The sequence below is a fragment of the Populus nigra genome, chromosome 7 (genome assembly GCF_951802175.1).
Source record: "Populus nigra chromosome 7, ddPopNigr1.1, whole genome shotgun sequence".
Classification (NCBI taxonomy): Eukaryota; Viridiplantae; Streptophyta; class Magnoliopsida; order Malpighiales; family Salicaceae; genus Populus; species Populus nigra.
The window spans coordinates 3,986,770-3,997,330 of NC_084858.1; the positions used below are offsets into that span (position 1 = coordinate 3,986,770).

The 10,561-nt window shown below is 28.4% G+C and overlaps 1 protein-coding gene across 4 annotated transcripts; it reads right to left on the reverse strand.

The window, feature by feature from the left end:
• Nucleotides 1-230: 230 nt before the first annotated feature.
• Nucleotides 231-2,321, reverse strand: LOC133699734 (large ribosomal subunit protein P2B-like). Of its 4 annotated transcripts, XM_062123141.1 has the most exons (4): nt 2,143-2,319; nt 1,808-2,037; nt 1,661-1,690; nt 231-453 (listed from the first exon to the last, which is right to left on the reverse strand). In XM_062123141.1, exons 1-3 carry the CDS (start codon nt 2,228-2,230, stop codon nt 1,664-1,666), a joined length of 345 nt encoding a protein of 114 aa, XP_061979125.1. In that variant the 5' UTR covers nt 2,231-2,319; the 3' UTR covers nt 231-453; nt 1,661-1,663. The 4 variants fall into 4 exon arrangements, with proteins under 4 accessions (XP_061979125.1, XP_061979123.1, XP_061979124.1 ...); XM_062123139.1 differs by having other exon boundaries at nt 1,808-2,321; XM_062123140.1 differs by lacking the exon at nt 231-453 and having other exon boundaries at nt 1,476-1,690.
• Nucleotides 2,322-10,561: the final 8,240 nt, after the last annotated feature.

Here is a 10,561-nt window from a genome sequence, read left to right on the forward strand (position 1 = left end):
ACTCATATCAGTTTTTGTGCTCCAAAAATAATGGCTAAAATCTTGCAAATCACAGAGCGAAGACATTGTTTTCTGCTAATCTACTTGAAAGCTTGGGAAAGGTTCTCAAGCTTCCCATTAGAAACCCCATGATCTAGTGTTCGGACTTCGAATATCTCACTGCCTAAGTGGCGGCAAGACTTTGTGCCAGTGTGGTAGATAGTGATTTTCACTTAAAAAACAAAAGCATCAACACAATCCAAAGCAATAACCAATAGGCCGCAACAAGCTCAACAAGTGAAACGCCAAACAGGCAAACAACTGAGTTCTAAAGTACAAAGATAAAAAGACTCGCCAAGTTTTAAGTAAGGTCAAAAAGTTCAAAACATAAAATGACTGGTGCACAAGCAGACGCTAACAGCAGGAGGGCTTCATGACAATTAGATAACTCCTCTTCCAATCATAAGCATGAACCTGGTAACAACACATTAATTATTATTATTATTGTTTTGCATCAAGCAACAAGTTCAACAGAGAGTTTTCCTAACTAAACAATCCATGGTAATATTACGCCTTCAAACAGTTGCGGGTTCCCGCATAAATGATTGTTTATCTGGTGAGTACAGTAGTTTTAACTTCCAAGTTACAAATGAACTCAGTATGCTATGATTTGGCAGAACGACAACAATCTCAAATTTGTTTCCAAAATCCAATACACAAGGGAACCTACATCCTAAAACTACGCCTAATTTATCTATAGGTTTCGACTCTGCACACAAACTCCTATGACCAGATTAACATACTCATAAAAATGTACTTATTATTTTTACAATGATCTTTTACTTTTTTCATTTTTTAAAATTTATTGTTGACGACACAATCTAAAAACATTTAAAAAAAATCAAAAATTTTGAAAACACACAGCCAGTCGTGTTTCCTAATCGCTTCCTATGTCTCGAATGACTAGCAGGCAGAAACAAGGAACAATCTGATTCTCATTTCTCATGAAAATATATATGTCCATGGAAAAAATGCAAACCCCTCATCACCACAAACAACATGATACAATGGGCACAGAAACAGCACCACCAACACTGTCAAATTAGGAAAAACCATTAAACAAAGATCACCATAAACACGGGAAAATACAGAGCCTGATTAATATCAACAACACATCAGGCATGAAAATGAACCCACAACACTGAAAAAATAGGCAAAATCAGCAAACCAACTATTGAAACACTCGTGAAAATATGAACAATCCCAGCAACAACAACGAATCACTCCACACATCTACTACAAACAAAAAACAAAAACAGCGAGCAATACCATGACACATCAGGCATGAAAATGAACCGACAAAGCTGTAAAAATAGGCAAAACCATCAAACCAACTATTGAAACACTCTCGAAAATATGAAAGCTCCCGACAACAGCAACAACCAATCATTCCACGCATCTACTACAAACAACAACAAAACCAGCAAACAATCCCATAACCAAAATCCAAAATTAACAACTATATTGAAAACATTTAACATTAAACTCCGTTATCTTAAATCCAAAAATCTGAAGCTCAAACAAGGTCTTGATATCATGGTAGCAAACTAAATGAAAAACTTGTAAATTATCCAACTACAAAACTAGAGAAATGAAAAACAAGACCGCCTCAAAACCGGACCTCTTAATCGAATAGACTGAAACCCATATCCTGCAACAACAGTAACAAAATATCCAGTCAGTCAAAAAACTTAATACCAACAGAGCAGAAGCCAAATAAAAATCAATTTCATAAATACAAAAAATGAAAATGAAAAATGGCGCTTACATCATCAGACTCCTCTTTCTCTTCAACCTTCTCCTCTTTCTTTGCCTCGGCAGCAGGGGCAGCACCACCGGAAGCAGCAGCTGGGGCTCCACCGGCGGCGACAGCAACGCCACCACCGGAAGGGACGGAAGCCAACTTCTCCCTTCCGGAAGCAATCAGCTCAGTTATGTCCTTTCCTTTCACACTGGACAACAGCAGCTCAATCCTGTCATCATCAGCATCTGCTCCAACTGCACATCCAAAAACCAAAAAACCGATCATTTTTCCAAAAAAGATATAAGGATCTAATAACGGGAAAAGGAAATCATAATGTGGAGAGGGAAAGAAGAGATTACCAGATCCGAGGATGTGCTTCAAGTCCTCGGCGGTAGGGCAGGTGTTGCCACCGAGAACTGCGAGCAAGTAAGCGGCTACAACCTTCATTGTTTTTTTAGGATGAGGGGCTGAGAGCAAATAGCTAGAGACTGGCACTTGCTAGGGTTTTTGAAGGCTGGGACGGATGGCACGGCTTACAAGCAAATATATATAGGGCTTTTGAAGAATGAGTTCTCGTGATTGAATCTTGTCCGTTCATTTTTTGTTTTGGCGGTTGTGTCCCTGGTTATGTTGTTTCTATGTTTGGTTGAGGAAAGAGGAATGTATCTGTCACGGTTAGGGTTAATCACTATGACAAGTCGAGGAAATTGGGAAACCGCTTTGTGGGTGTTATGACCCCTCTTTGTAATCTTTCTTCAGTTCTTCGAAATATTGAGTAAAAAAAAATCTTGAAAATATGCAGGAAAGAGAAATCAGGCATTGGAACCCCTGGAGTTTCTGTTGTGATTTTGTTTACATGTACCATGTTAGGCTGGGATAAAAATTTTGTTTGAAATTTTTTTAAAAGTGTTTCGTTTTAAAATATATTAAAATAATATTTTTTTTATTTTTTATATTTTATTTTTAGTATTAGCATATTAAATTATTTTAAAAACAAAAAAAATTTAATTTTTCAATTAAAATGTTTTCCAATTAAAAAAAATCAAAAATTATTTTTTCATATTGAAACAACATTTAAATAACTAGCTCTCGAACCCCATTACTTGCAATGTAATTTTCATGAATTTTTTTGAATCTATTGAAAAATAATATATTTCGTTGAGAATTTTGGTAAAGTAACATGAGTTATAAAATATTTAGAAATTAACAAGTAACAACATTTAGAAATATCACTAGGTGACATGCCCGTGCGATGCTGTGGGTTTATGACATGCTTATGCATCATCGTGGATTTGTGAAAAAAATCATATAAAAAAGTTGTTACCATCCACGGTATTTTAAAGGAAAAAACTACAAAGATATATTCTCAACCAGCTCAGTATTAAAAAAACAAAATCGACAAAAACAATTATGAAAAAAAAAACAAAAAAAAAAAAAAAAAAAGATGACAATTTTGGAAGAAACAAAAGCAAAAAAAAAAAAAAATAGAAAAAAAACATGTGGGGAAAGTTAAAGCTAAATTTTCAACAAGCTCAATATTAAAATCATTTAAGAAAACACTATATCAATCTATAGTGTTTTGTGAGGAAATATACAATTATAATTCTCAATCAGCTCAATATTAAAAAAATCAACAAAGATAATTTTGACAAATATAAAAAAAACGAAAGGAAAAAAAACATGCAAGGAAACACTATAATAATCTATAATGTTTCATGATAAAGACACCATTTGGCATTGCGTTTGTAACTGCGTTTCATCAAATTTTGAATTTTTTTTTTGCTAAAATTGAGTGCGGTTTGTACTTTTTGGATCGTTTTGATGTGCTGATGTCAAAAATGATTTTAAAAAAATGAAAAAACATCATTGGCATGTATTTCGGCACGAAAAGCTATTTGAAAAGCAACCACTATCACACTGCCAAACACGCTCAAAATCTATAGTTGTACTTTTTAACCAGCTCAATATTAAAAGCAATAAAAATGACAAAGACAATTTAAAAAAAAACATAAAAAAAAATCATATAGGAAAACACTGTAGCAATCAATGATGTTTTAAGGAAAAAAAGTTAAATTGTTAACCGGCTCAGTATGAAAAAAATAAATTTGACAAAAACATCGATTAAAAAAACATGTGGGGAAACACTTTAGTATAGCAAAAATCATGTGGGAAAATACTATAGCAATCTATAGTGTTTTAAATAACTACAAAGCTAAATTTTTAATCAGCTTAATATGACAAAAATAAAATCAATAAAGATAATTCTGAAAAAAAAATTATTTAATAAAAAATCATGTAGAGAAACACTGTATCAATTTAGTGTTTTAAAGAAAAAAATTAAAAAACTAAATTCTCAATCAGTTCAATAGTAAAAAAATAAAATCAAAAAAAATAATTATGAAAAAAAAGAAAATATAAAGAAGAAAGACAATTTTGGAAAAAGTTTTAAAAAATAAAAAAAAACGTGGGGAAAACTAAAGCTAAAGTTAAATTCTCAACCAACTCAATATTGAAAAAATAAATTCGACAAAGATAATTTAAAAAAAAAAACAAGCGGGGTAAACACTGCAGCCAAACAAAAACCATGTAAGGGAAACACTGTAGCAATCCACAGTGTTTTTTTTTTTTTGAAAAAAGCTCAAAAGCTAAGTTCTCAACCAGCTCAATATATAAAAAAAACCGACAAAAACTATTTTTTTTTAAAAAAAAGTCAATTTTGGGTAAAAATAAAAATAAAAAAAGAAACATGTAAAAAGAAGGAAACAAAAGCGGAAAAAAAAATATGTGGGGAAAGCTATAGTGTTTTAAAGAAAAAAACTAAAAAACTAAATTTTCAACCAGCTCAATAATAAAAAAATAAAATCAACAAAAATAATTATGAAAAAAACAAAAGAAAAAAAAAGAAAATATGTAAAAAATGACAATTTTGGAAAAAAAACAAATGAAAAAATGACAAAACATGCGGGGAAAGTTAAAGATAGATTACCAGCCAGCTCAATATTGAAAAAATAAATTCGACAAATATAATTTTTTTAAAAAATATGTGGGGAAACATTGCAGCAAAATAAAAACTATATAGGGGAAATACTGTAGTAATCAAATTGTTTTTTTTTTAAAAAAAAATACAAAGCTAACTTCTCAACCAACTTAATATAAAAAAATAAAATCTACAAATACCATTTTGAAAAAAAAAGAAATAAATAAATCATTAAAAAAAACAATGTATGAGAATATTATAGCAATCCACAATGTTATAAAGAAAAAAACTATATAGCTAAATTTTTAACCAGCTCGATATTTAAAAAAATTAGTAAAGATAATTTCGAAAAAAAAAATTTTAAAAAAGAAAGAAGAAGTCAATTTTGGGTAAAAAAAAAAGAAAAAAAACACATGTAAAAAAAAGAAAACAAAAGCAAAAAAAAAAAACTACTACAGTTAAAAACCTATGTGTTTTAGAGTATTTGTTAATTTTTATATACAACAACTATTTTAAATTGCAAATTCATTTTGAATTATGTTTTGATACGCAAATAATATTTTAAATAGTGATTGTGGTGGTCATGTTTCATGACATGTTCCTTTTATAAATTAATTGGCATGAACAAAAGTTAACCAAAATCTTTATGAAGATCTAATTGACAAAGGATATAAAAAAAAATGGAGATATGGTGAAGTGAAAGGAGAGAAATTAAATGACAAAAAATGAAAGAAATAAAGGGTTACCAGGGCTCCGTATTTATCACATTCAATATAATTAGAAAAAAATTGATAAAATAATTCTAATCACATCCTTAAAAAACACAAAAAAATAAAAATTAATTGACTATAAAGTAACCTTAAACAAAAACTTTAATAAATTATACCAGCTGAAATTTTCAATAGCAATTATGTTCAACAACCTTTTGAAATAATTGTTCAACTCCATCACGAAATGTGTTTTAATTACATTTTTTTTTTATTATTATTAATATAAATATTCATGTTTAAAATTAACAATTATATAAATTTTAGCAATAACAAAAAAATACCAGTCAATTCTTTATATATATATATATATATATAATGAATATATATATAATGAATATTGTGTCACCACATTGTTCATATCTTAATTATGGATGTTATTGTTTATTAATCGTTTTCCTATAAATTTTAGAGAAAAACATATACAGTGAATATTATGTAGTTATATTGTTCACCCCTTGTGTTTTATCATAAATGATAATTTTATTTTTTTTGAATTTGTTATAAATTTAAAAGGAAAAAAATATTAAAATTGGTTGAGTTCATAATCTAAATTCACCCTAAATAAACTAAAGCGCGTGGTGAAGACCGTGCAGACGCATTGTTCATCCCTTTATATCTTGCTATGAAGGACACTGGTCATTGTTTTTTTTAAGATTTTACTATAAATTTAAGGGGAAAATATATGAAGTGAACACTGAATTGTTTACCATGAACGACACTGCTTCCTTTTTTTTAGATTCGCTCTAAATTTAAGGGGAAAAAATATTAAACCCAATTGAATTCATAATCTAGGTTCATCCCACAAGTTTTACTGTGGACGACATTGTTTATTTTTTTTTGTTTAAGAAAAAATATATTTTTTTTTGTTTCTATGTTTTAAAATTAATATTAATCATATTTTTCTTTATATTTAGATTAATATCCCTTCTCTCTTTTATGTTATTAAGAAAGCCTATTTGAAATGATGATTTTTTTAATTACTTATTTAATTTTTAAAGAGGTTTTTCTAATTAATGTATATTTATTTTTTATTTCTTGTATAGATAAACTTTATTTTTAAAAATAAAAAACAAATAATATTTATAATATGTGTAGCCTTGCATGCTATTTTTTTCTTTTATTTTATCCAATCAATTTAATGTGTGTATATATTTTTATTATCGTTTGATTAAATAACAAAATTATTTTAATTAACAAAATTAACAAACACAACTGTGTAAATGTCACGTCTTGCAAAATTAAATATCTTAATTTATACATGTTTATTGATTTTCCCAGTTTTTATTTTTGGTTATCATTTATGTTTTTTTTCACTTATTAACATATACAGTTCTCAATTTATTTGATTTTATGCATGTATAAATTTTTTATTTTCATTTAGAATTCTTTTAAATACAAAAACATATTGAAAAATTTTATATATAAATTTTTTTATTAAAAAAAATATAATCTACGATGAAATACAGGTCGAATATCTAGTCTATATACATAGCACATGGAATCCTAATTTTTTTTTTCTAGGTAACATATTGCCGACATGATAAATATATTTTTTAATATCAGCTGAAATTACTATGACCTGAAACAAAATTGATGTTGCGTTAATTTTAAGAGGTGTAGTTTAATTAGTCAGGCCTTAAGTTTGTTTTTTAAAGATTATTAGTTCGAGTCTCATAATTTTCAGGGCTATTAGAAACTTACATGGTCATTAATTTCAAGGTTCGTAAAATTAATCGACGCGAATATAAGGTAGCCAGTCACGGACGTTAATCTAATAAAAAAAAATTGATGTTGCATTGTAGCCATGATTTCAAAGCTCATCGGTGCATCAACACATTTAAAATTAGACAAGTCCACGTACTCGAGATGATCTCTCCTCGGCGATGAGAAATACCGTGAAGAATTTTCATGCAGTCCATGGATTTTGGAATTCGTAACAAGTTCCTCCAGGTATAATTATCAGTCCATTGGGCTATGTGCGTCACCCAGAATCAGGGATGACTCGTGTAGATATATTGAAACTCCAGTAACTGATGGTTTGGAAAATCTGAAAGTTTGTGATCTCATGTTACCTGAAGAGAGACGGTGGGATTATTGGGATCTCTTGGAAACACTGTTAATTTCTTCCACGAGATGTATTGACAGTTGGAAGCACTCCATTAACTAATTCGGCTGTTGAAGATATGACGACTTGGCATTATAGAATGAAAGGGTTATATTCGGCCAAAACAGGTTATAGGGTTGCGCTGGAGATTGAGAAGCCAGATTTGGGAGAAAGTACTGCCGGACCTTGGAGGAAATTGTGGAATATTAAGCCGCCACCTAAAATAAAGTTCTTTCTTAATTTGGAGGGCTTGTACTGATAGTATTCCCACTAGATTGAATCCAAGGCAGCGGGGAGTTGATATTGAAGATGGCAGGTGTATTTTATGTGGGCAATAAGATGATGAGTCTACAGATCATGTTCTCATGCAGTGTCACTTCGTAAATGCTTGCTGGAAGGAGATGAACATCCAATCAGTCACGGCAATGCCGCAAGCATTTAGAGAGTATATCTTCGTGCACTTGAACTTAGGAGATAGTAGGGAGGAGGCGTGCAAGGTTGCATTGGCGGCTTGGATTACTTGGAGACAACGTAATGATCGAACGTGGAATTCTACAATACTTTCGCCTAATATATAGAGCTGTCAGATTGGGGTTGGAGCTTTATGAGCAATGGAAGGCAGCTCAATCAGCCCTTCTTCAAGCTGCTGGACAAGTTAGTTAGGGGAGAGGAGAGTAACATGGCAAGGCCTAGATTGTGCAAGCCAGGGGAAGGTTATATGAAATGCAACATTGATGCTGCAGTCTTCAACCAATTAATTCCAGTCAAGGGGTACGAGGTTTTATTTTAAGGGACCATCGGGAACAAGTTATATGGTGTGGCTGCTGGCATAACAGAGGAATTTTTAATCCTTTAACGGCGGAAGTTTTGGCCCTTTACTATAGAAACTCTCCTCAATTTATTTTTTTAAATATATATATATATATATATAAATATATTAAAATAATATTTTTATTTATTTGTAATTTTTTTATATCAATACATCAAAATAATTTAAAAATAAAAGAAAATTTAAAACAAAAAATTAATTCTTTTTAAAAATATTTTTACAATACTAAAACAAATAAATTTTTAATATGAAAGTTAAATATACTGCGACAACATTCTCTTCGTAAAATATGATATTTTTTAATTTGGGATAGTTATTTAGGATTGTTATTTCTTGCTTAACTCCTGTTTGGTTTTGTGTTTCAAAAGTGATTTTGAAAAAATTTAAAAGTTTTTTATTTTTTTTTACTTCAAATTAATATTTATTAGGTGTTTTTAAACCATTTTGATGAGTTGATATCAAAAATTATTTTTAAAAAAAAATATATATATTATTTTATATATTTCTAAATAAAAAATACTTTAAAAACTAACTACAATTATATTCCAAAAGTTTAGAACCTATTTAAAAATATAATTATAATTATTTTTTAAAATAATTTTTATGTTAAAATACATCAATATATTTTGTACGGGATTACATATGCTCAAAGATCGAGCAATAGGGCAGCTAATTTGTTAGCAAGATTCTCTTGTAATGTTCTTGGTTGTGACTTGTGTTCCTGACTTCCTAAGTCAAACTGTAGCTGACGAAGCTTAATATATCGATGAGATTGATTTAAAAATAAAAACTTGACTATCCGAATTTAGAAAATCAAAATAAACAAATCCATAAGGTTGTGTTTCTTAAAAACTAATTTTTGATAAATTATTTTATAAAATTTTTTATATTTATTCGTTATTAGAAAAGTTGGTTAACGAAAAATACTTTTCAGTTAACGAAAAACACTTTCCAGTAAAAGAAAAACTTGATTTGGTTTTCAAGAAACTGTTTTTCTTTTATTTTGAGTGAAAAACACTTTTCGAAAATTGTGAAAAAATTAGAAATATTATATTATTTGCTGATTATATCAAATTTGATTATCAAACTTTTGATTGCTATATATATTTTGTTTTGAATATTTGTTTTTCAATTTCATCCATTAGAATTTAATTTTTATATTAATTTTGGTTTTTATAATTGTTATTTGCTTTTCCCTTATTATTTTTTAATTAAAATTTTTTATCTATCAAATTTGGTTCTCATTCTTTTGATTATTACTTATTTTATCTGAAATAGTTTATAAAATGTTAATTATTATTATTTTAATTTCTTCATCTTTTAATTTCTTCATCTTTTAGATTTGATATCTATTATTCTGATTATTATTTATTTTATTTGAGATAATTTATGAAATTATATATTTTTTTCAATTTTATTCTCATTCAACCTTTTAATTTGTAAGATTTGTTCCTTATTATTTTAATAAACTTGAAAAAATAAAACATTAATAAGTTATTTTCCAGCTCATTTTTTATAACATAACAAAATATTGAAAAATATTTTCTAACTTATTTTTCATTACACTACCAAACACCGGAAAATAATTTAATTTCTTGAAATTCACTTTCCTGAAATTTACTTTTCAAAAAAATTACTTTACAGCAAACAAATAAGGTCTAAATATATCATGATTCATCGTAGCAACGTAACACAATTAATAAGTTTTTGGAAATGTAATAATAATTACATTCAAATGTTTTTTAAATAAAAATATATTCAAATAATATTTTTTTATTTTTTTAAAATTATTTTAATATTAACATATCAAAACAATTAAAAAATACAAGAAATTTAATTTTAAATAAAAAAAGTTAATTTTAAATAATATTTTTATATTATTTGAAAATACAATTTTAATTGCGTTCCCAAAAACTACTTTACCACTGCAATTCCATTCTTCCTCCTTTGTCCTTTGACTTCCTGGTCCACCCGAGAAGAGCAATGAAAGAGAGGACGTCATTACAAAACACGGACTCTGCAATTTACACCATTCCATAGGGACATTTACGTCATTAAGTAATTAAAATAAAGGGCAACGCGTTTGGGCGGGAAAATG